The sequence below is a fragment of the Malaya genurostris genome, chromosome 3 (assembly GCF_030247185.1).
Source record: "Malaya genurostris strain Urasoe2022 chromosome 3, Malgen_1.1, whole genome shotgun sequence".
Classification (NCBI taxonomy): Eukaryota; Metazoa; Arthropoda; class Insecta; order Diptera; family Culicidae; genus Malaya; species Malaya genurostris.
Window position 1 is genome coordinate 80,046,353 of NC_080572.1, and position 26,279 is coordinate 80,072,631.

General features: G+C 37.5%; 1 protein-coding gene across 3 annotated transcripts in view; it reads right to left on the bottom strand.

Annotated features, from left to right (window-relative positions):
- LOC131437165 (LIM/homeobox protein Lhx9-like) overlaps nt 1-26,279 on the bottom strand; it is a 301,131-nt gene that overhangs the window by 57,572 nt on the left and 217,280 nt on the right. For all 3 annotated transcript variants that reach the window (XM_058606335.1, XM_058606334.1, XM_058606333.1), the window contains one exon: nt 8,757-9,219. In XM_058606335.1, the coding sequence (XP_058462318.1) occupies nt 8,757-9,219 (463 nt within the window). The remainder of the gene's footprint in view (nt 1-8,756; nt 9,220-26,279) is intronic.

The window sequence follows — 26,279 nt, forward strand, 5'->3', positions numbered from 1 at the left end:
CTTTGTTCGACTTCAATTCGACTAGATTGCACCTGGAAAGTATTTCCTGATTTACATGGTAGCGATCATTTACCAATCATCATCTCAATTAGCAGTAACAAAGGCATTGCTAATTCAGTTAATATTCCATATGATTTGACAAAAAATATTGACTGGATTAAATACCAAAGTAATATTTCAAGTGTCTTAACTTCAATGGAAGAGCTTCCCCCACTTGAAGAATATGACTTCCTCGTTTGTTCGATTCTGGAGGCCGCAGAACAAGCCCAAACCAAACGATTTCTTGGTCCATCGTCTAACAGAAGACCTCCAAATCCTTGGTGGGACAAAGAGTGCTCAGATGCTAAACACGCGAAACAAAATGCTTTCAAGACGTTTTTAAAACGAGGAGGAGGAACTCCTCAGAATTTTGAAAAATTCTTGGTTTTAGAAACCAAGTACAAGAACATACTTCGGGTTAAGAAATGCAGCTATTGGAGACATTTTGTGGAAGGTTTGTCAAGAGAAACCTCAATGAGCACTCTTTGGAATACGGCCAGACGAATGAGGAATCGTAACGTAGGAAATGAGAGTGAGGAGTACTCGAATCGATGGATATTTGATTTTGCGAGGAAAGTTTGTCCAGATTCCGTTCCTACGCATAGCATTGTTAGGGAGTCTTCTTCAAATGATGATTCCATTGATAGCCCCTTTTCAATGATGGAATTTTCCATAGCACTCATGTCTTGTAACAATAACGCTCCTGGATTGGACAGAATTAAATTCAACTTGGTGAAGAATCTGCCCGACCTCGCAAAAAGACGTTTGTTGGAATTGTTCAACAAGTTTCTTGAGCAAAATATTGTTCCACCTGACTGGAGACAAGTGAAAGTTATCGCCATTCAAAAGCCGGGGAAACCAGCTTCCAATCACAACTCATATAGACCCATTGCGATGTTGTCCTGCATCAGAAAATTGTTCGAAAAAATTATTCTACGACGTCTCGACACTTGGGTCGAGACGAACGGTTTGTTGTCAGATACTCAGTTTGGCTTCCGTAGAAATAAAGGGACGAATGATTGCCTTGCATTACTTTCGTCTGACATCCAAATTGCCTTCGCTCAAAAGCAACAAATGGCATCTGTATTTTTAGACATTAAAGGAGCATTTGATTCAGTTTCCATTGATGTTCTTTCAGACAAGCTCCACCAACATGGACTCCCAGCGGTTATAAATAATTATTTGCACAACCTTTTGTCAGAGAAACGCATGCATTTTTCACATGGCGATTTGGCAACAATCAGAATTAGCTACATTGGTCTCCCGCAAGGCTTATGCCTCAGTCCGCTCCTCTATAATTTTTACGTGAATGACATTGACAGCTGTCTAGTAACCCCATGTACACTAAGACAATTGGCAGATGATGGCGTGGTTTCAGTTACTGGATCCAAAGCTATTGATCTGCAAAAACCATTGCAAGATACCTTAGATAAATTGTCCGTTTGGGCTGTTCATCTTGGTATCGAATTCTCTGCGGAGAAAACAGAGCTGGTCGTCTTTTCAAAAAAGCATGATCCCGCGCAGGCTTCCCAAATGTACCGCCGCGCGACATTATTATTGAGGATGTCATGCTACTCTTTCCATGACAGCCTTGTGATAGGTTTCATCACGACAGCCCTTAGACAAATAGTTCTGTACAGCCAACGTTGCCGTCATTCACTTCGTTCGACAGTTCATTCCATCGTAAGACATTTTGTCATGGTCCACGACAGCCGAAGAAGCATGAAGTTCTCGCTGTTGCGACAGTAAGCTTCGGGTATCAGTCACTGCGTTGTTTCTGTCGAGAGCAAAATATTACTCTCCCTTGACCAGGTCTGCGACAGTAACCGGTGCGGTTCAAATTTGTTGCTCTTGGTTTGCTATGAAGATTCGAGGCAAGCATGTGGGTTTTAGTTTTGCCTTTGGTGATTGCTTTGCGCAGCGGTTGATCATTGCGCATAGCAATCACCGTTGGTAGGGCATTGATAACAATATAATTGATAATTAATAATATACGAAACTCCTAATACGAAACGGATTGAAGAACGGACTTTGGTTTTAATGAAAGTTAATTTTTATATTTTGGTCGATCTTCTATGAATTGATAGATCGATTAATTAAAGAGCAATGTTTTTTAATAGCTGAGTCAGTTCGGCGTGCTCCTTTCAGGCAGTTTGCGGTCGGTTTGTGGGCTGTAACATTCATAGTGTATGCGCGTACTGATGTGCGTGGAGCATTATTTTCATCCTCTTTATCTCTTCCTTCAGGATAGTAAAGGCGCAATCGTTCCTTATATAAGAGTGTAAAAGCCAATTGAATCAGATTTTAGATTTATATGTTAACGGTAAATAAATGTTCGTAGCGAAAGATATGTTCAAATCAAAGATTCCGTATTCGATACTCGTTAGCGTTAGCTTTGCAGTCGACTTGTAAGTCTACGGGATTTTTGCATGGCCAGTGCTGCAATACTACGGACACTAAGAATTCTTTCAAGTCAGGAATGAAACATACAAAACCTGGCTCGTTAAGTTCGTTATACGTTGAACCACCAATCGAATAAAAACCTTGAGTGAAAAATTTGGAGTCGGAATTTGCAAGGCAAAAATCATCCAGAAACATCTTATTTTCAGGTACCGTACAACAAAGCTTTGAATGCAAAAACTGAATGAAAAATTCCGGTTCTTCAAAAAAATATGTTTCCAAGCGTGGAATGCAGCATGGTTGCCCGTAACAGATTCGAATGTTTATTTTGTTTTATTTAGAAAAAAAGTTTTAATTCCCCAAGTTATGTAATAATGTCTTTCTTGAGTAATGTGGTCTCAAGCTTTCCATACATATCAAGTTCTCTTCTATATATGAATAGTATGGTGTTTCTATTACCCTGGAATATATTCCAAAAAAAAATCGGATATAGTACGGTTACTTATATGATATAGGGTTGTGCTGATAATCTGCTGAATCATTTTCTTCCTGTTATGCATAGAATTATCTTATTTCCAGAAACAGCATATTAACTATTACATTATTTTGGTCATAGCTACCAGAAGTTCGCGACTTTTACACACGTTGAAACTGTCACTTTACATTGTAAAATTTAAAACTCGGTTAAAGCGTATCTTTCATCAAGTAGAAGCTTGTGTCAGTATATTTTGAATTCTTTAACTTAATGTCGTTGTTTACCACAAAACTTGCTATAAAAGTAACTGAGGCCCAAATTTATATCTACAGTTAAAAGGACAATTTCATGTAAACTTCTAGAAGTATCTCAATCATTTCCTTTATGTGCTTTTACGCTCAATCCAATTTTGGAAATGTAGATGTTGCAATCACGAGCCGCACGCAGAAGAAGATGCGGTGCATTGAAATTTCAAACAGCACATCCAGTTTATATGCGCTCGCTACAATTCTCGTACACATTTTTCGTTTTCTGTTTGAGTCGACTCTCACGCCCTCACGGAAAAGGAAAGTTATTCGTGAATAGCAAAGCGAACTATTGAATTTAATTCGGATCCGACTTCCGCAGTTAAAAGTCTAATAATGTCGAAAATTTTCTAAAATCTAATTGCCTTAGTAGCTTGTGTCTGCATTTAAAAAAAATCAAACGTTTGGAACTATAAATATTGTAACTAAATAGTCAAACTTTCTGAGAGCCGAGTTCTTTGCACATATTTAACAGTTTTCTTTCTAAAAAGAAATTATGTTCTGAAAAATGTAGGTGTAAATCCCCGGTGAACAATTAAGTTTGAAACCGGGAATAAATAAAAGATATAATGAAAATAATAATAATAATAATAATAATAATAATAATAATAATAATAATAATAATAATAATAATAATAATAATAATAATAATAATAATAATAATAATAATAATAATAATAATAATAATAATAATAATAATAATAATAATAATAATAATAATAATAATAATAATGATAATAATAATAATAATATTGTAGCAGTCATTTCCGACCCTAAGAAACTCATTGTTTTAGTTATCCTAGGAGAAACAGAATTTAAGAGCTGTATATGACACGAATTTGTCTTTCATTTATTTAAAATTCAAAAATTAAATTTTTAAATTCCCAGTTTTGGTACTGATCATCCCTTAATTTCGAAACAAGAAGTCGAATATGGATGAAACTAAATGGAAGGCTTTTAATTAAATGATTTGCGATGATTAAATGATTTGCGATGAAAATTTCTTCTTAACTTTTCTTCACATAAACAACCATCTGTTGAACTACTTTTTATCTGAGAGCTCCCCCAATCAACTTCATGGTTGCGGACCCTGTATTTGTGTAGATGGTACTAAAAGATCTACCACCTCAACGAAAAAGAGCTCAATTACAAGGTCCGGGGAGTACTTAGAAACTTGCAATGAGAGCAAAGGGAAAGTCAATTTAAGCCGCAATGAAGCTATATTAATAGGCACTGAATTCCATAAAAAAACTTATAAACTTATTTTTCTAGTTTTGTGATATTTATGAAAACAAAAGAGGTTTATTGAAGATCTGTTCTCAAAGGTAGTAACAAATTAAGAACTCAACGTTTTTTATATTCTCATTCCTTCAACTGCTGGCAAAACCTATGTGAATGTTAAATGAACAACTAAATTTAAGCTATTTTAAATAAATTTAAGCTATTAGTTGATTGATTCCTATGTGGAAAAGAACAATTGAGAATACTAAATTTGTAACAAAGTTTGGGGTAAACCAAAAAATTTGATGCTTTTGGGAAAAATAATGGTTTCATTATATTTTTCTTTTTAAAACACTTTTAGCGAAAATCTGAAAGCACATGTTCACATATAAACATAAAAGTTGCCCATTCAATTTTATGGTCGAAAACTATTCAAAGTGCACCAAACATCTTATTTGGGTTCAGAGTATCATATTCTATAGTTTCAACGAAATCGGTGAGGCACGGGTACCAAAGTGTGCCGACTATTGGTGGAGTAACGTTAAATACACTACATAATTAATTAGTTGTGAAAAGTAGCTACGATTCGATCCAAAAATCAAACGTCATTATTCAGAATAAGGGTGCATAAGACATTTTCGGAGTATTGTTAATGAATGGAAGTGTATCTGTTTCTTTAGGAATAAGAAGGAAGCAGTAAGGATCAATACTTTAGAAATTCATATATACATATGAGCCGTTACACAAAACTCAGTGTTTATCTTTTAATATTCGTTAGTTATTAAAATTCATTGCCTTCGCCGACAGTATATATAAATCTAAAACAATTTCTTTATTTCACAATGGTATTGTAATGAAACGTTACTAAAGTTTCCTGCAAAGGTAATCCCAACAACGCAATCGTATGTACTAGTACCATTTCATTGAGGCAGCCGAAATAGTGCGAGCGCACTATGACCCACGGCTCGTCTCCAGAAACAGCCGGTTCATTGCTTCAAGAGACATTGATGAGACAGCCGGCTTGCGACAGCCCTTCGTAACAGTAATGCCCTTAAAATCAAAGGATGTCTTCGATTTTCAAAGGCTGTCTCCGTAACATTTTATGCGAATGAGCGAACAGAAAGAAACAGGATACAAACAGCCCGTTCGGTTTGACTACTCTCCGGATAGAATACTCTCATCAATCTGGCGAGTACAAACTGTCTCAGTGACAGCATTCATTTAGGCATGCGAGCGCTGTTGCCATTACAGTTCGGCGTATGCTTCACACATATTGTAGACTGGGCTTTCGACTTTGCGCTCCGACAGTTCATGCTATCTCGTGGCGGATGTCATTGAAAAGCAGTACTGCTGGGAAGCCTGATCCCGCGCAACTTCAGCTTCATATGATGGGAAGAATAATCGAACAGGTTTTGACTTTCAAATACCTCGGGGTGTGGTTTGATTCCAAATGCACGTGGGGAGGACACATTAGGTATCTGATAACGAAATGCCAACAAAGAGTAAATTTTCTTCGAACAATAACAGGGTCTTGGTGGGGTGCTCATCCGCAAGATCTAATAAAATTGTATCAGACAACGATACTTTCAGTGATGGAATATGGATGCGTTTGTTTTCGTTCCGCTGCAAATTCTCATATTATCAAACTTGAGCGAATTCAGTACCGTTGTTTGCGAATTGCTTTAGGCTGCATGCATTCGACACATACAATGAGTCTTGAAGTTCTGGCGGGAGTTCTTCCATTAAAAGATCGATTTTGGGAGCTTTCATCACGCCTGCTAATAAGATGTGATGTGCTGAATCCCATGGTAATTAATAATTTCGAACGACTAGTCGAGCTTCGATCTCAAACAAAATTCATGACAGTATATTTTAACCATATGTCACAGGAAATCAACCCTTCAAGATATATTCCTATCCGTGTCAGCCTCCTAAATGTACCTGACTCAACTTTATTTTTCGACACATCCATGCAGCGCGAAGTGCGTGGAATCCCGGACCACCTACGCTCTATGGAAATCCCAAAAATATTTTCAAGTAAGTTCAGGCATATTAACTCTGAGAAAATGTTTTACACGGACGGATCGCGAATGGAAGAAGCGACAGGGTTTGGTATGTTCAACAATAATGTTTCGGCCTCATTCAAGCTTCAAGAACCTGCATCTGTTTATATAGCAGAGTTAGCAGCAGTTCATTATAGCTTGAATGTAATCGTCACATTATCTCCAAACCATTATTTCCTCTTCACAGATAGTCTGAGTGCAATTGAAGCCATTCGCTCAAACGCTGCTGGCAAAAATGAACCGTTTTTCTTGGGTAAAATAAAACAGTGTCTGAACGACATATTGAATAATAATTATCTAATCACAATAGTTTGGGTTCCGGCTCATTGCTCCATTCCAGGCAATGAAAGAGCCGATATTTTAGCCAAACGTGGTGCTATTGAGGGTGAAATTTATGAGAGACCGATTGCTTTCAACGAATTCTATAGCGCGTCTCGCCAAAGAACACTTGCCAGCTGGCAAGCTTCTTGGGATAAAGATGATCTGGGTCGGTGGATGCACTCAATTATTCCTAAAATATCGACAAAGGCATGGTTCAGGGGACTGGATGTGAGTAGAGATTTCATTCGTGTGATGTCCAGACTCATGTCCAATCACTACACGTTAGATGCACATCTCCTTCGAATTGGACTTTCCGAGACTAATCATTGTGCTTGCGGCGAAGGTTACCGCGATATTGACCATGTTGTTTGGACATGCGTGGAGTTTCGTGATGTCAGATCTCAACTAATAAATTCCTTGCGTACCCAAGGTAGACTATCCAATGTCCCAGTTCGCGACATTCTTGCTTGTCGTGACCTTCCATACATGAAACTTCTTTATCATTTCATTAAATCCATTGGAGTTCCAATTTAAATTTTATTTTATGTTAAACTGTTTTCTCTTCCATGAGTTCAACCAATAGCCAACTATAGGATATTGAATATAAGTGGTGAACTGATACAAACAATCCTGAAATAGTTATAAGATCATGTACAAAATAAATGTATTTTATTTAATGTAATTTAAAATAGCAACTCGCTTGATAAAAACAGTGTTTAGATTAACTAATGAGTACCAACATACTAATATGATATTCGAAATGTATTAGGTTTAAACTACTATGTATTGTGGATGCCACGGCGAAGAAAAACTTATGTATATTGCCTATGAAATAAACGTATTTATGAAAAAAAAAAACTACATAAGGGAAACCTAAGAAAAAGCGGAACAGGAAAAAACAAGAAAAACGAAGACATTAAGACATCCCGTCGATTATGTAGAAAGTCGACACCCGGCGAACAACCGAAAAGGTTGAAGCCGGAGATAAATGAACGACAATAATAATAATAATAATAATAATAATAATAATAATAATAATAATAATAATAATAATAATAATAATAATAATAATAATAATAATAATAATAATAATAATAATAATAATAATAATAAATTCAGTCCAAACTATAGATATAAAATTACAATTACTGTGTATACTTCAAACACGCAGGATGTCTTCAAAATTCAGGTTTGAATTGTAATTATTTTCATGGGAATAAATTAAAGGAAATTAATGAGTAAACTCTAATAATCAATTATTTAAAATTAAATTTTAAATTTTGTCTTCTTAGAAATCAGTGGAATACTAATCAAAACGAATATATAGGGTACAACAAATAGGTATACAATCAGGGGCGGTAAGTTCCATGAAATATTGGAGGGGCACAAAAAATTATTACTGCAGATCATTAAATTTTTTAATATATTAAACATTTTTATAAAGGGAACGGAGAGGTTAGAGCAAATAAAAAACAACCAAGTTTAGTTTCTCTTCAGAATGTTGTGATTCGATCACAAACATTTTGTTTACTATTCTACATAGTAATAACAAATATTCGAAAGTGGTAAAATATAGCACATTTCACATTGTAGTAAATAATTTTAAAAATTTTAGTAACTTAGTTAAGAAATATGAGCGATTACGAAGACGAATTTCTAACGGGATAACAGAAAAAGGGTTACATCAAAAGATATTTCTAGCAAATTTCCAAATATTTATTCCAGTTACTGAAATATTGGGAGGGCTCTCTAATAAATCTTTTGGAGGGGTAAAAAGTGCTTGGTCTCCCTCCCCCATAGTTGCCGCCCCTGTAAACAATGATTCAGAACACAGACAACATTATTCAGTAAACAATCACTCATTGTAGTGCGGTCACGACAATGGAACCAGATTTCTCTTCTAATTGAAACTAATTTAGCATTGATACCTACCGATGATTGCACTGCTGACAGGCAAAGCATTCCAAATGATACACGTTGTTTTTGGCACGCATCACCATCTCGAACGCCGGTATCACTTTGTTGCACGCTGCACAGTATCCGGTGGTTCCGAACAGTCTCAGATAGTCTCGCTTACACAGTATTAGGTTCGCTTTAGTATACAGGGTTGAGCCGACTTCGCCGAGCCGGCAATCACAGCAGCCGCACTTGAGGCAATCCTCGTGCCAGAATAGGTCCAGGGCTTTCAGCAGGAAGCGCTCGGTAATGCGTTTCCCGCAACCGGCGCAATCCTTGGCAAGGCCGGTATTGCCCATGAGGTTTGGGGCGGACGAAACCGATGATTGGATTGCCGGTGCGTTCGGTGTAACTGTCGTGTGTCCCATAGTTGTAACACTGGCGGTGTTGAGGGTTCGATTTGGTTGCACATTGATTGGGTGATCGTTGATCGGTTCCACTGGAAAAGATATAATTTGTTTGTAGATTACTTCTTTGTACTGTCGCTAGTGTATGCATCATATAACTTTCTGAGTGTTTACTAAGAATCCGACCGGTCAACATTAGTTGCGTTAGAGTCTGTAGTTTGTCCACAAAAAAAAAAACAACCTTCCTTCATATTCCTTCTGCAAAGCTCCCCTCTACATCCCACGCAAAAGATTTATCCACAATTTCAATCAACCAATTCTATTATTATTTGAATCATCCTAGTTACCCTTTCCCGTTAGACCGGTCATTCTCCAGCTGTGCTCTATGTTCTCGCTCGCCGTCAGTAAACTACATCAGCAAACTCATGCAAACGGAGCGGCGAGTCAGAAATAAATGTTTGGTTAATAATTATCGGGTCTGATTGTTCTCAAGTATTACAGTTATTTGTACCCTTCATGAAATCATTTATATTGACCCAAACTATAGGAAGATGCACACTAGGCAATCCCTAGAGAAAACAACAAATTTGTAGCTTCTATTTAGTGGTCTCAGGCTAGATTTTTTATAAATCTAGATTGGAAGTTTTGGCCAAATCATGTGGATGGGGATGTAGATATAGAACCCAATAATTTTTTTGTGAATTGTAGAAGTTAATGTAACTCAACTTTTAGACCAAAACCATTGACATCAATGCTTGATTAAAAATGATAATGACAGGTTCTTTGAAGAAAAATCCTGTGCTTTCAGACTAGAATTTTGTACCGATATTAAGGTTTACATTTAGCACATATATTGCTAGCACTCCAATATAAGCTGGTAGTAGTCAGTTTTCCTCACACTAATGCGTTTAGTTCTACAAATAATTTTTGTGGTACCAAATTTCATACCTCAAATACGTGCAAAGTTTTAATTGTTTTTACCAAACCGTACCCAGTCTTGATCTGCCGTGGACAGACGACCACATATCACGTCGCCGGCACATCCTTTTTTTGCTTTCTTCATTTCCGACTTTCAACTTCTTCCTCTTGTAGCTGATTGGGCTGTGTACAATTTTCCCTCACTTTCAATTTTCTCCATCATGTGTCGGCACATATGTGTACGCTGGCTGAGAAAAAAAAAATGCTTGGATTGGCTAGTCCTAGCATTTCTTTTTGTGTCCATTTTAGAATTGAGCATCATAAAGTGTTCGAAAATAGAAATATTCTCTTGATCTGGCAACCTGAGGATTTCGGTTTGACCATCGCCTCTAATAAACGGTAAAGCCATGGGTGTGGGTAAATATAGTGTTTGGGGTGGAGATGAAATTTTTTTTTGTTTCATAGATTTGAAAGAATATAGAATGTCAGTCATCAATTTTATAAATGATAGCTTCTTGAGACAATTTTCAGTGAGAGTATGTATAACAGCATAGATTTTTTGGAACTGATAATATTATTATTCTGCACCATCAAAAGATTATTCTACCTCATCCAAGAAAATGGAACTGGCTTATGACACCGTTTTAGTTTGGGTATGATTCATATCATTTAGTATCTTCGTACCGATGGTTGAATGGCTACAGGAGCTTGAACAGGGCAATCGTGCGCGGAATATTTTGGGTTTTGCAATTGCTTCGTTTTAGAAGGTTTTTTTTATCATTCCTCTTCTAATGTGACAAGGACTCAGAGGAATTCATCATTCTTCTTGGAGTGAATGAATCAATGCTGTACTTGACATCAAGGATGGCTTTTATCGTATCAAAGAACTCACTGGCAACTCTTCACACGATTGAATCAGTGCCATCAAAGAGAGACGGATATCATCGCAACAACAAAAACCCGGCATGGCTCATTTAACATAGAATCGACACCAGTGCGAGAGTGAATTTCTCTCGATGACATTTCTGAGAATCAAAGGTTAGCACGCTGCTGTGGGGATCCTCTCTGAAGCAACAGACGGTCGCTTATTCTCGTTTGGCGATCCGATTCTATACAGGCAGTTGATAATTGCGATAGAATCATTTTACTATTGCCGCTTATTCTAACTATGTGCATATAACCTTTGTATAAGTTTTGTCTATGAAAATTTCTGTGAATGCTCCACACAAGGGTTATGAAATATTGCAACCTAGTATGAGAATCATCAAGTTGAATCATCGATTCGATTTTCTGCGATAATTGTCAACTTGCGTTTCTCTTTTGGGAAATTCCACACAGCAACGATCATTATCAGACAGTAATTTTTTTTAAGGGCGTGAAACACTCAGAGTATGAAGTGGAGCAAAGAAATGTAGAAAAATTCTCTCACGGTTTATGCATTGAGAGACTCGAGTTCTTGTAGCATCTACTACCGGATTGAAAATGTTGTATACAATACAGATAGCAATATAGCAGCTTCTGTCAAATTTTCGGCAATCACCAACATAGCTTGACATTAAAAGGTTATTGCAGAAGGTTCAGTAACGCTTACAGGGTACCGTATTTACCGAACTTGCTGATTTGAATTTTCTTTACGTAACCTAACCTATAAATCTAAATCACTTTGTTGTAAAATCTATAAATCATTTCAGGAATGGTCAAACTAGTTGTCAGTACATTTAAACACACCGGTGCGGAATAGTTTTGTTCGTTTGTACTGTGATGTCTTCTCTTGTCACTCGTTTCACAGTTTTCTTCCAAATCCCTTTCTTTTGTTCATTTGGCAGAGCATCAATCTGACCATTTTTTTCTTTCTTGCGTATAGAAATTACATCCAACAGAGAACCGAACGTCCGAATATGACTTGGTTGTTACAAGCTGAGATTCAAATGAGGCCATTTATCGGTTGCTATTGAGTTTATTCAGTTTGCAAAATGTTCAGATTGTAGATGACTTTTCTCCTATACTGTTTCCTGGATCCATATTCAGAGAATTCTAGGATTTAGTCAACAAAAGACGCTAAAATATAGTTCCCAACGTTTATGTCTTTCTCATATAGAAAAGATATGCTATCACTGTGAAACCTGATTTTTGAACAGTGTCATATACTATTCGAATCAATTCGTCGAGATCGTACAATTTTTGTGAGGGTAATGCAAAAGTGCATTGAAATTCCTTGGAGATGACTGTACAAAATCTGAAAATTATTACCATTGCTTTGTTCAAAGTTCGCCACTTGAGCAGCGCAGCGATCGCAGATGAGTTGGCTGGATTCTTCAATTGACTCAGTAGAGAACTAAGCTAGAATTTCCACAAAGTGAAAATGTTGTGGTCAAAATCTCAGTGCATGTAAGGTATGCGCACAGTAAAATCTAGCCATAGAAAAAGTCGCAGTACATCTTAACATTCCTTGGATCTGACTCACAGATGGCGCTATCATTGTCAAATCCATATGACGTTTATGAAGTACCAAGTTTTCAAAAGACTATTTGTGGATTTTTATTATATTACGATTAATTAGAAAAAAGTGGCAGCCACTTCAGTTAAGCTACTTTTGTCATTTTCAAAACAATGGATTCAGAATAATTTCGTGTGTTAATATGCCATTACTTCTTGATGTAAAACAAAAACTTTCAAGCTCGGTAATGGACTTAAAAGTTTTATCCAGACTCTAAGTTTTATCCAGCAATGGATTGTCATTGGTTTGCTGAATTTAAACACGGTCGTATGGACATCGATGATCACGGGCGCTGAGAGGGAGAAGGAAAGGGGGAAATCCCTACGGTTCAGGACTTTTTCAGGTTGCCCGGAAATGCAAAGAATAAAATTGTTTCTTATTCTTCATAATTGAAAATAATATTAAAAATAAAAGCAGAAAACATAAATAAGTTGTTTATATTTAATTGTAAATTGAAATTGCGTGAGACAGCTGAGGCCGTAAAGATATCAGAAAGCAGTTCGTTTACGATTTTGCAGGAACATTTGACCATGAGAAAGCTCTTTTCAAAGTGGGTGTCGCGTTTACTCACAGTGGATCAAAAACATCAACATGTTGATGATTCAGAGCAGTGTTTGGCCCTGTTTACAAGTAATAAATCCGATTTTTTTGAGTCGACATGTGACAATGAACATAGGTCGCCGGAATCAAAACGATCACCATCTGAGTGGACTGCAGCCGGTGAACCACGTTCAAAGTATCCAAATGAACAACAGTCAGTTGGAAAGGTTATGTAGGTTCAGTATTTGGGATGCTCATGGGATAATCGTCATCGACTATTTTGAGAATTGAAAAACCCTCAATAGCGTTGTTAAATCGTTTTAATACATAAATCATGGAAAATATCCCTTATATGTCGGAGAAACAACTACTGACAATGAACCGATTCAATAGTCGATAGCAACGTTGATTGAATTGAACGAAGATCCATATCTGGTCCAGATCTGGCCCCCAGTGACTACGATTTTTTTTTCATTTTAAACGGGTACGGGTCGGGTTTGGGCTCAACAATTTTGTCGAGTTTCAGGTATTCGAACCCGAAGACCTGATTTTTTCCCGGTTCGGGTTGAGTATGGGTAAAGGTTTTAATTTTTTATCGGGTCCGAGTCTGGTTTTGGTTTAGAAAAAAAATTATTCTCGGGTTCGTGTCGGGTACGGATAAAAGTTTTTTACCTTCGATCGGGTACGGGTCGGTACACGACCACCTCTAATATCCACATGTCATTTACCTACTACTAAAGCTTGAGTCATTTAAAATCTGGACCAGAGTTGCAAATTGTCAGTCATGTCAAATGACCTTGACAGACTGATTAAAATCATCGTCAACTGTAATCGGTACGGTCAAAGTGCCTGTCGGATGAAATGAGATACTCGACAGTTCTATGACCAAGCAGAAGTATATTCAGTCAAAGACAGGTGACTTTTTTGTTCTTCTATCTCATTCTCCTATTCCCTGTTGAAGTAAAAAAAATCAATGAGAGTACTAACATAAACATAAATTGATAAAGTTCATTGTTCTTTGCAAAAAATCATCGGACTTCGGAGTTTATTGGTGTAAATAAATATAATTCAATGTTTATGCTGCTTGATTGATATTTAGTCACATCGTAATCAAGCAGTGACAGGAGAAATGAAGATAATATCAATCGCATCGGCAATCAATGAGCGTCCTTGTGACTGTAATATCAAGAGAATTTAAGTCATGACAGATCGGCTCTCAGACGCTCAATATATGATGATTGGTAAAGCCTGGTAGGCAGCAGTCCAGTGATATAAGCTTTCCAATCTGCATCGTGCAAAGTTGCTAGTTGATAGTGACATATAGCAGCTCTGATCTGGGCACACTATTTATTTCACTGTAGCACTCTTAGTTGCCGGATTTGGGATGTTTTCACCGCAGTTTGTTTTGAAAAGTTTCCTGTTTCAGTACAGAAAAATTTGGTTGCTATTTATTTTGTTTCAGCGGAGTTGTGCTTAATTAATACCGCGAAATTAAAATTAAAAACTCACTTAGAAACTCCGACTTAGTATGATTAAAAAATCTTGAAGTCGACCGTGTACAGTGTTCTCCGTGACCGACATACTGTCGATCGGCAGGATCACAACAAACATCGTAGTGGAACTAAGAATCTGAAGCTCTATCTGTAGGTTTTGGCAACGTTTGGAGTAAATCCTGGGCACTAGGATTAAGATATGGTAAAAAAAATCAATGCAAGCCAATTTACCGTCAAAAGGATTCGTCTGCGAGAAGGATTTCACCCTGTTTTAGCCCTAAAGACTGTCCCAGAAAGTATGGACGCCAGGCACGTACCCAGAGGAGGGGCCCTGGCCCCTCCCGAAATCAAAATAATAATGAATGACACGAAGAGAACAGTGTCAAAACTAAATGAACTGGATGTTAAATCCAGGGCACAATATACGACAATTATAAAAAGACACTAAATTGTACTGGGTGACCGGAAAGAGAAAGTTCGCGAGCTTACCATAGTTTTGCAAGATTCTGCAGATAAGGAAGTTATCCTGCAGCTGGATGCCGCATGTGCTTATTTAGGACTTAAAAGACGAACGCAAGTGCACTTCTAGTACATGTTTGGATGGATTCATTATTATACGCTAGAGAACAAAATGATTACTCGACAATGGACTAAAGTCGTGCTTCGAAGCGGCACGAGTGCATGGGTCGGAAAGATTACGATGCTGGGTTTCTGGGATTGTCATAGTATACTTTTGGAGGATTACCTCAACACAAGTATTAGCGTGTATTAAGGGGGCGATTAAAGACCGAAATTCTTCGAGCTATTATCTGTTCCAAAACCTCAAGTCAACTCTGAGAAATCGATGTGAGTTTCGTTTTGGAATTTTAGACCGTTACTTCCTCGACCTGATACCGAAACCTGTATAACCAGAGTAAGTTTCCCGTTCTCCACGAATCTGAGTAAGGGAGCAATCTCGGATCAATTCCCGAAATCTTTCACAAGTCTTGTGGATTTTTGTGCTCTAGAAATGGATATTTAGAAGATCTTATGTACATGATAACATGTGCGACTGAAATGGCATGATAGTAGATGTTAAGAAATGTAACACAACAACCTTCTCTCGGTCACAGTTACAAATTTAATTTAAATACTTAATAATGATAGTTCCAGTGTCTGTTGGAAACACCGGCACAAGGCGCACCGAAAATTATGTACATAAGCAATCCTCAGTAACATAATTATTTTATCTTTGGGCCTCTCCCGAAATGAAATCCTGGGTACGGGCCTGATGGACGCACTTTGATTTTGCTGTAAATAATTCACAAGTGTTAGATATTCAAATTTTATTTGATATACTGATGATATTAGACTACAACAACAGAATATTATTTTCAATATTTGCTACTTAGCCATTGTAGACTAGCTGGCGCACCTTCTTGCGAACGTTCCTCATTAAATTCCGTACAGACTTCTTGGCGACAAGTGTTGACACTTTTTTCCAATCTTTTTCGAACTGTTGAATGGTTTCGGCTGCCGAGACATGTTTCCTAAGATGTGCCTTCGTTAATGCCCAAAATTCCTCAATTGGTCGAAGTTGTGGGCAATTTGGTGGATTCATGAGTTTTGCGACGAAAGTGACATTTTTGGTAGTATACCATTCTACTGTTGATTCCGAGTAGTGGCAAGAAGCAAGATCTGGCCAGAATATTGTGGCTTCGAATCATGGGTAGAAGTCGTTTTTGTAAACATTCCTTGATGTATATTTCTCTGTTCATTGAAGCAGTGGTGATGAAGGGTTTCGAAATCTTACCGCAGCTACAAATTGCTTGCCAGACCATAGCTTCAAATTTTTCGACTTCAATCGATGTCTCGGACTGGTTTAACACTTGTCCTTCTCGCACCGTATAATATTGTGGTCCCGGCAAGGATTTGTAATCGAGTTTCATGTAGGTTTCGTCGTCCATGATTATGCAGTTCAAATTTCCAGGAAGAATCGTATTGTACAGCTTTCGAACCCTCGGCCTGATCGATGCTTCTTGTTTCGGACTACGTTTTGGTTGTTTCTGCTTGTTATAGGTTCGAAGATTCAAACGTTCTTTAGCACGAAGAACATTTGACTTCGTAGTGCCCACTTTTTTGGTCACATCCCGAACTGAAACCTCCTTCTTTTACTCGAACGCCTTCAGTATACGTTTATCCAACTGAGGGTTAGCAGGGTGAAGATTGATTGTGGATAGCTTCCTGGACAAAAGTTGAATAAAACTATGAGACGAGGTAATGTCCCTGGCAAGTTCAAACTCTTTTGGCCTTAAATTTGTTCGAAAGCTTCTGATCTGGCAAGATATTTGCAACTGTGAAAAAAACAGGTTCTCGTGACAAACAAAACTATGGAAACCAAAAACACAAGCCGAAGTGCATGGAAAATCATATTCTTCCGAACATTGCATCTCCCAATGGGCCTGGAATGTTTCGGCATGATTTGGCTAGATGCCACTAACGCAAAGAAGTGCTGAGGTGGAATCGAGATAACGGAGTGGATTTCTTCGATAAGGGCAATACATCCGTCTGCCCTCAATGTTTGTCAAGAAGAAGCTGATTAAAAGTGTAAATGTGACCTGGGATGCGATAGTGATGGTTGAACAAAATGTTCGCTCAGGTTAGCCAATAGAGTGTACAAATTTCGGTAATTTGTATTCGAAGAAAAGTTGAAGATTTAATCAAAACCATTGTACGTTTCGTTTGAGATGTATCCTCACAGCAGCGTGCCCTTGATGACCGCCAAATGATCTTTCGCTTCCTCGGTGATGCAGTGATGGTAATAATGGATTCCTTGCGATGGCATCCGTGGAGAATGCGCTTCCATGCGGTATTCGATAATCAAACACGAACTAGCATTTCACATTAAACACACATTTTATTCTTATCTAAATTAACACCACTTGAATTTTATTACTTAACTATATTTGATCTTAATCTAACAATTAAACTTCATGCACAGGGCATTGCCCTTACTCGACTGTCTCTGATCACGATTGCTTGGTAACTGTCGTTCAATCCAAAGATGATATGGTTGATAAGAGATGGCTGTTGATCTTCTCCCTCATCAATCCGAAGCTATGAGATAAAGCCGATCGCGGTACTCCGACAAATTGACAAGATTCTTCGTAGAATGGTTGCGTGCTCAGTTGATAGATCGGCGTGATCGTAGACAACCATTATATTTTTTTGTTCAATGAATGACTTTCATTTGAAGTACTTTACATTACTAGTTTATTAACATTGTTCCGCGAATAATCAGATTTTTTGCGTCCAGATATTAAATTTTAAAAATAATTTTTATAAAATTCCAAAAGTGTCATACCGCGTCTGCTTTTCCAGATTCCATGTCTGGCTCAAGCAGTCATTGGCTAATGTGACCCGATGCCGGAGGTAGTGCAGCGCTGGTTGATTTCTGTATACTCCCTGCTTGTCACTGGTTGAGGGTACTCTTAATTACAAAATTTGTTCTTCGCCGCTCTGCGTCTTGAGCTTGCACTCTTGCACTCAAAATTATTTAATTAAAATCGCGTCATGCAGATGTTGATTTTAGGATAATTCTTATTGAGCAAAGTAATTAGCATTAATTGCATCACGAGCAATGAATAAGTAATTAGATAGAGAATACCGTGGATTTATTCGTTAACATCTTGTATGATGATGCGGAAATTCGAACGTTGCTTGCTGTTTCGTTCAGTACAATGTTGGAAATTGCAGTTTTTTTGCTACTAAATTAATCTGCCGATTAGTGTCTAATACGAATCGCCTTTAGTCAAGGGTGAAATGAAATGATTTGCACACAGCGTTGTTGAATTTGAATGCATTAAAACTTAGTCTAGTCTAATCTCCATGTCAATTTTTCATTGAATCATTTCATTGACATTATAAATGACAGAAATGAATAGTTTATAACAATTTTGATTATTATAATAAAAATAGTATTAGTTAGAAAATGAAATTCAAACTTGAAAAATATGGTTCGACGATATTGATTCACCGATTGAGCAAAAAAAAATCAATGTGTAATCGAATAGAATCCAAAAGAAAAATTTCTCATATTGATAGTGTGGGTATATGTATTATCACTAAACCCAACACAATATCGCTCAACTAAGAAAAGTGTTCACCGAACGTGTATAGATGCCATCGTCAAATCGACTGTCCAGTTCATCATAACTTCTATCCAATCAGTTCCGGTTTGTTCAACTTTTCTGCTGACTGCATTGCTTCAATTTAGACGCGCTAGTTAGCTTTTATGACACCGACGAATAGCATCGATTTTCCTCACACATTTCCTCGGAAAGCGGCTGGAGGTAGCACGTCTATAATATGCACTTAACCCCTCTGCTCTTTCTCAGCGGTGACCAGAAGAAGAAAGCGGAAAAAGTCGCCAAAATAGAGTTGCCAACATTTCATCTAAAACAATATTAAATCATAAATTTTACAGCTGTACGTTAGTCTTATTGCTACTCTGCGGATCTTCGCCCATCCGTGGTGTATGTAGTGTAAATACTAAATAGAAATATGTCTGGATTTTGGCTTCAATTTGTTTCCTTCGGTGGTGAGCATTTTTTTATATCGATTCAGCAGATGTGGCAGCGGAACAGCTCCCAGTTCGGATGGATAGCGAGGCGGCAGTTTTGTGTTTTTTCAGCTGATTTGAGCTAACACATGATATCGCTTCTGCACGGGCGAAATCATGCTGCTGTACACAAGGATAATAAAAAGAGAGAAATAAATCAAACCAATATTTAATTTTATTTATTAAATTTTGTTGGACCAGAGCGTCATTTCCCCCGCCGGTTTCCTCCTCGTCGCACGAATCAGCATTCATATCTCACGTCACACATGGATCGCTGATTACAGTTCTCATCATTTGGTTTTTTCCTCGTTAGGTTCGATGATGTTTTTTATGATCTTTCCGGTCCATCAAGCTCTTTGGCCTGACTGCGGCTTTTGCAAACGACGTAAATAAAGTTCAAATAATATCTAGAAAATATATATATTAAAATCAAATAACGTATGTCATGCAGAAAAAAGTAAATTTAATAAATGAAGTACACTGCAAGTTCTGATTGCCATTGAGCATGCCGTTGTAACTTATTTCCGATACCTAAATGTCTGCTGGTAATATGAAATCCAAAATTGATGAATTAGTTTGCGGGATTTCGGTTCCATACACGTTTATTATTTTGCTACGAGTAATAAACAAATCATTGGGAGAGCAAATATGATATCTATGATAAAATGGTATTCTATATCGATGTTTGTTTATTTCTCTGGCTTCCAAAGTATCCAACTCTGTATAATTCCGATTTTGAATGCAGTCCGCCGTTTTGTCGATTGCTTTTTTGAGTCTTCTAGTATTAATGGGATGCAGTTTCTTGAGATTCTATAAATGGTAGTGAACATTTCATAAGAAAACTCTCTTCTAGGGATCAACAATTTTGACGTAGGACTACGTTTCTCCCTTTTTGCCTTTCTCGTATAAAAAGGCTATAATTTGTGTTGTATGCATGTATTTGTGATGGTTTTTATGCTCAGATCACAGCATGCTGTGCGTTTGGCTGTCAGCTTTCGTTTGTTTACTTGTTTGTGCGGTTGAAATTCTGCGTTTTCAAAATGTCGCGTATTGAAAGGAAGTGAAAATTAAGGTTCTGGACACATGGCTAAGTGAGAAGGGTATTACTATGCGAAAATAGGCGAAGCGGTTTGGAATTCATCATGCCAGTGTGAAAACCATCATTAACAAGTTTGGGGAACACTATTCTTGGCTGAGCTACCAGGAAGAGGTAGAAAATCCAGTTCTTCCAACCCGACTGGACCAGAAAGAGGTATCTCTAACCATGAAGAACAAATCAATTTCAATACGTGATTTGGCCAAAAAAGCAGGAACGAGTCTTGGAATGATCCAGCGTATCAAGAGGCGAAATCCCCTGAAGACCTACAAGAAGCAGAAAATCTCGAAACAAAGTGTAGAGCAGTAACAAGGGCCCGGAAATTGTGTTTGCGTCTTTTGCAGTGTCCGGATGCATGCGTTTTGATGGACGATGAGACTTATAAAGGGTGATTTTTTAAGAGCTTGAGAACTTTTTTAAACAATAAAACGCATAAAATTTGCAAAATCTCATCGGTTCTTTATTTTAAACGTTAGATTGGTACATGACATTTACTTTTTGAAGATAATTTCATTTAAATGTTGACCGCGGCTGCGTCTTAGGTGGTCCATTCGGAAAATCCGCTTTTTTATCGACAAATCTTGTTCAGCGATGAGGCTCATTTCTGGTTGAATGGCTACGTAAATAAGCAAAATTGCCGCATTTGGAGTGAAGAGCAACCAGAAGCCGTTCAAGAACTGCCCATGCATCCCAAAAAATGCACTGTTTGGTGTGGTTTGTACGCTGGTGGAATCGTTGGACCGTATTTTTTCAAAGATGCTGTTGGACGCAACGTTACAGTGAATGGCGATCGCTATCGTTCGATGCTAACAAACTTTTTGTTGCCAAAAATGGAAGAACTGAACTTGGTAGACATGTGGTTTCAACAAGATGGCGCTACATGCCACACAGCTCGCGATTCTATGGCCATTTTGAGGGAAAACTTCGGAGAACAATTCATCTCAAGAAATGGACCGGTAAGTTGGCCACCAAGATCATGCGATTTGACGCCTTTAGACTATTTTTTGTGGGGCTACGTCAAGTCTAAAGTCTACAGAAATAAGCCAGTAACTATTCCAGCTTTGGAAGACAACATTTCCGAAGAAATTCGGGCTATTCCGGCCGAAATGCTCGAAAAAGTTGCCCAAAATTGGACTTTCCGAATGGACCACCTAAGACGCAGCCGCGGTCAACATTTAAATGAAATTATCTTCAAAAAGTAAATGTCATGTACCAATCTAACGTTTAAAATAAAGAACCGATGAGATTTTGCAAATTTTATGCGTTTTATTGTTTAAAAAAGTTCTCAAGCTCTTAAAAAATCACCCTTTATAAAGAAGATTTAAAAACCCTTCCAGGCCCACAATACTTTACTGTCGTCGATGAGGAGGATGTGAGCGATGCAGCCAGGTAGATTCAAGTGGAGAAATTCGGTCGAAAGGTACTGGTATGGCAAGCAATATGTTCCTGTGGTTTGAAGTCAACCATTTTTTACACTACCAGAACTATAAATGCAGAAATCTATCGATCTGAGTGTCTCCAGAAGAGATTGCTGCCTTTATGTAAGAAGCATAGTATATCTTCACTGTTTTGGCCGTATTTAGCGTCGGCTAACTATGCCAAAACCACTCTTAATTGGCTTGCGAAAAAGGGGATAAATTTCGTTGAGAAAAATATCAATCCACCAAATTGCCCTCAGCGTCGACCCATCAAACGTTACTGGGCATTCGTGAAGAGGGTCTTTAAGAAGACTGGTAAGGCAGCTGGGAACATGCAGGAGTTCAAAAAAATTGGGGCTCAAGCGTCCAAAAAATGCGATGCAACACTTGTCCTGAGCTTGATGAAGAGCGTTCGATCAAAAGTTCGAAAATTCGTGAAGGAACAACTTAAATTTAATCCGGTTTTCATTATACTCAAGTTTAACCTCGTGCAATAAAGGATCAATTTTTAGTTTGCATAAAATATCGTTTTTTATCATAATTTGAAACAAAAATTTGTGGATAGCTTATTTTCGATACACTCCTTACAATCACTGCAAAAACCGACTTTTGAACCGAGGCCCGGAGGGCCGAGTGTCATATACCATTCGACTCAGCTCAACGAGCTGAGCAAATGTCTGTGTGTGTGACAAATATTGTCATTCACTTTTATTGGAGATGGCTGAACCGATTTTCACAAATTTGAATTCATATGAAAGGCCCTATGGTCCCATATAAAATTCCTGAATTTCATTTGGATCCGACTTCCGGTTCCGGAACTACAGGGTGATAGGCACCAAAAATGTGAAAATAATGTCACTCACTTTTCTCGGTGATGGCAGAACCGATATTCACAAACTTGAATTCATATGGAAGGTTTTATATAAAGTTCCTGAATTTCATTTGGATCCCACTTCCGGTTCCGGAACTACAGGGCGATAGGCACCAAAAATGTGAAAATAATGTCACTCACTTTTCTCGGTGATGGTAGAACCGATTTTCAAAAACTTAGATTCAAATGAAAGGTCTTGTGGTCACATACAAAGTTCCCGAATATCATTTGCATCCGACTTCCGCTTTCGGAATCACAGGATGATATGCACCAAAAATGTGAAATTAATGCAATAAAAATATGAAAAAATGTCACTCACTTTTCTCGAAGATGGCTAAACCGATTTTTACAAACTTAGATTCAAATAAAATTCATTATGGTCTCTACAAAGTTCCGGATCTTCGTTTGGTCCGACTTCCGGTTCCGGAATTACAGGGTGATGTGCACAAAAATGTGAAAATAGTGTTACTCACTTTTCTCGGAGATGGCTGAGCAGATTTTTATAAACTTAGATTCAAATCAAAGGCTTCGTGGTCTCATACAAAGTTCCGGAGTTTCATTTGGATCCGACTTCCAGTTTCGTAGTTACAGGGTGATATGCAACAAAATTGTGGAAATATTGCACCGAAACTGTGAAAATAATGCCACTCACTTTCCCAGGAGATAGCTGAATCTCAAACAAACTCAAATTCAAATGCAAGGCTTTACGGTCCCATACAAAGTTGCTGAATTTCAATTGAATCCGACTTCCGGTTCTAAAATAACAGATTGATATGCACCAAAAATGTGAAATAATGTCACTCACTTTTCTCGAAGATGGAAGAACCGATTTTCACAAACTTATATTCAAATGAAAGGTCTAATGGTCTTATACAAAGCTCCTGAATTTCATTTGATTCCGAATTCCGGTTCCGGAGCTGCACAAAAAATGTGAAATAATGTAACTCAAATTTCTCGAAAATGGCAGAACCGATTTTCACAAATTTCGATTTAAATTAAAGGTCTCAGGACCATAACAATATTTCAATTTTAATTCGGCTGAAACCCCTGCTTCCGGATTGAGGGTGCTTAGTGTAAAAATGCCAGTTTCCAGAATTTTTTTTTCATAAGCTAGCTTTTTATATTTGCTTCTTTGTTTTCTCTTGTTTGCAGACCATGAGAGTCTGTAATAAACCATTGATAATCCCATAAAAGATCTGCTGAATTTTATTCAAGTTAGACTACCGGGTCATTTTTTTTACAAAATTCAAACCTTCATAGAGAATCGTAAAAAAAATTGTAGGTTATATTAATGTATGGTTGAATGATCCGAATGTCACTATGCCGATATCCAGCATTTGGTTGCGAAATTACCAACAATAGTAATCAAATGTAATAGAGTAACAGATATTTTGGCCACTCCATATATTTTGGCCCACCTAACAATCTTAATAGATGTAAACGATGTTAAGTAACCCATGTGGCATTAGCGATGTTGAGTAACCCATGGAAGCTAATCACATGAAATTACCTATTGCGGAAGTGTTTTTCGAAGGTATTACAACATGTGATGGATAATTTTACAAAGTGGGCCAAAATACCTCTTATAATCAAATCGAGCGTATCCGTGGAAACCGATAAATACGGATACGAACATGTTTACGATTTGTTGATACGATGAATTGTTAATTCTATTCATTCTACAAACGAAGCTTACTTAGAACAGACATGTCTTCTCTAGACATGTCTGTCCTAAGTTGGGTTACGACAGTTAGGAATTCCCCGGTGTCAGGGATCATAAAACGGAACGCCTGCCTGTTGATCAAGTGGGAAGATCAAAATATCAATTCGCCAGGTCAATTAAAACGCTCTCAAACGTATAATTTGGGTCTTTCAACGGACTCCGAACGCCTAATTTCGAGATGTGGCTAAAAGTTGCTTAAGAGCATGATTTTGTACAGAATGCCAAACCGCGAAAGACGGGAAAATTTCCTGTCATGCTCAAAAAGCCGTGCTAGGAAGTTGCTCGACTAGAAGTTTACGAAACCACACTGCTGCGTAATGGATGACGAGACATGTGAAGGTGGTTTCCAAGAAACCTGTATGTTACCGCCAAGTATGAGTGTGATGTTCCCGAGAACCTTCGGACACAGAAGATGTTGAAGTTCACCAATTTGACAATCGATTTGTGCTTGCGTAAAGTGGACTGCACCTTTCGGTTTGTTTGCAAGTGTCTTCAAAAGCGGCTCATCCGTATCTAGAAGTAGCATGATGGTAGGACATTTTTTCTGGCTGGATTTGGCATCATACCTCTGCACAAAGGACTTTCAAGAGTGGCGAATGATTTAGATTTCGTGCTGGAAGATCTGTACACCCAAACACTTCAAAACTGCGTCTAATTGACAAATACTAGGAGCACCTTCTTCATAAACCTAAAGTAGTGAAGAATGTAGAAGAAATGAAGAAAGCATGGGATAATATACAAAAACAACCTTTAATTCTGATGTCGCGCCTGACTTTCTGACTGAGATTGAGGCAAGGTTTGTGCATTCTAATATAAAGGCGAAATAAATCAAGTGAATGGTACCGAGACTAGCTTTAAGTTTTAAGCTGGGTAATGTCAGAGACATAACCGGATTGACGATAATAATAATAATAATAAGTTCAATATCAAATATGATAACACACAACGAAAGTATAGGAAATATTATAAACAGTTCTTCACAATATCGCATGCACTATCCAATATAATAAAAAAATAAACTAGAGTTGTTTTACGAAGCAGTAGAAACGTTCTGTGAAGAATATTATTTTCTGTAACTAGAATCTACAATCGTGACCTCTACCGTTATTGCAATCGGATTAAGATGATCGCTTGGTGGATGTTAGCATCCTTCAGCATCTTATACATTAAAATTCGAAGCACGCAGGGTAGTTTCTATATTTCTATATAGATTATGTTGATCCGCGAGGTAGCATAAAGGGGCTGTCCATAAAAGACGTTACGCTATTTTGATGATTTTTGACTCCCCATCACCCCTTTGTCACAAATTGTCACAGAAGCAAAGATCCCCCCCCCCCCTATTTCACATGTCACGAATTCAAAATAAATAAAATTCATCTCAATATGTATGACAAACCAATATAAGGGAAAAATCGATTTATTACATGCTGTCATTAGATTAAAAAAATATCCCTAAAACTACAAAATCATCGGAATTATTTTATTAATATCAATTATATAAATTAACAAAAGTATTTGGTCGGAATTGATGAAACATTTAAATAATCTGTTTTATTCCTCCTAGGGATACACAGATAAATTATTGTTTTAGGTAAGGAATAATATTTCCTTAGTGTAGCATACAGAGCTGAGAAAATCAAGACCAAAACCTCATCAAAACGAGATCACTGCCGACGAATCTTTTCAAGATCAGTTGATCAGTGAATTTTAAATCACATCGATCAATATCGGTACTGATCTTCCGTCACACAATGGGTAGTGATTTTGAGCTAAAATTATTCTTGATTTATGTAAGTTCAATCATTGGATGATTCGATAAGCTTTGATGTTGGTGGAGGAAAATCACATATGATCAAGATAAGACATAACATGATCTACGTCTGAAATCGTTGATCTTCCGCCCTTTTTCAAATGGAGTACAATTGAATAAATTGCATCAGAATCAGATAAGAGAAATTCTTATGATATACTATTATCAATGCAAGAAAATCAAATT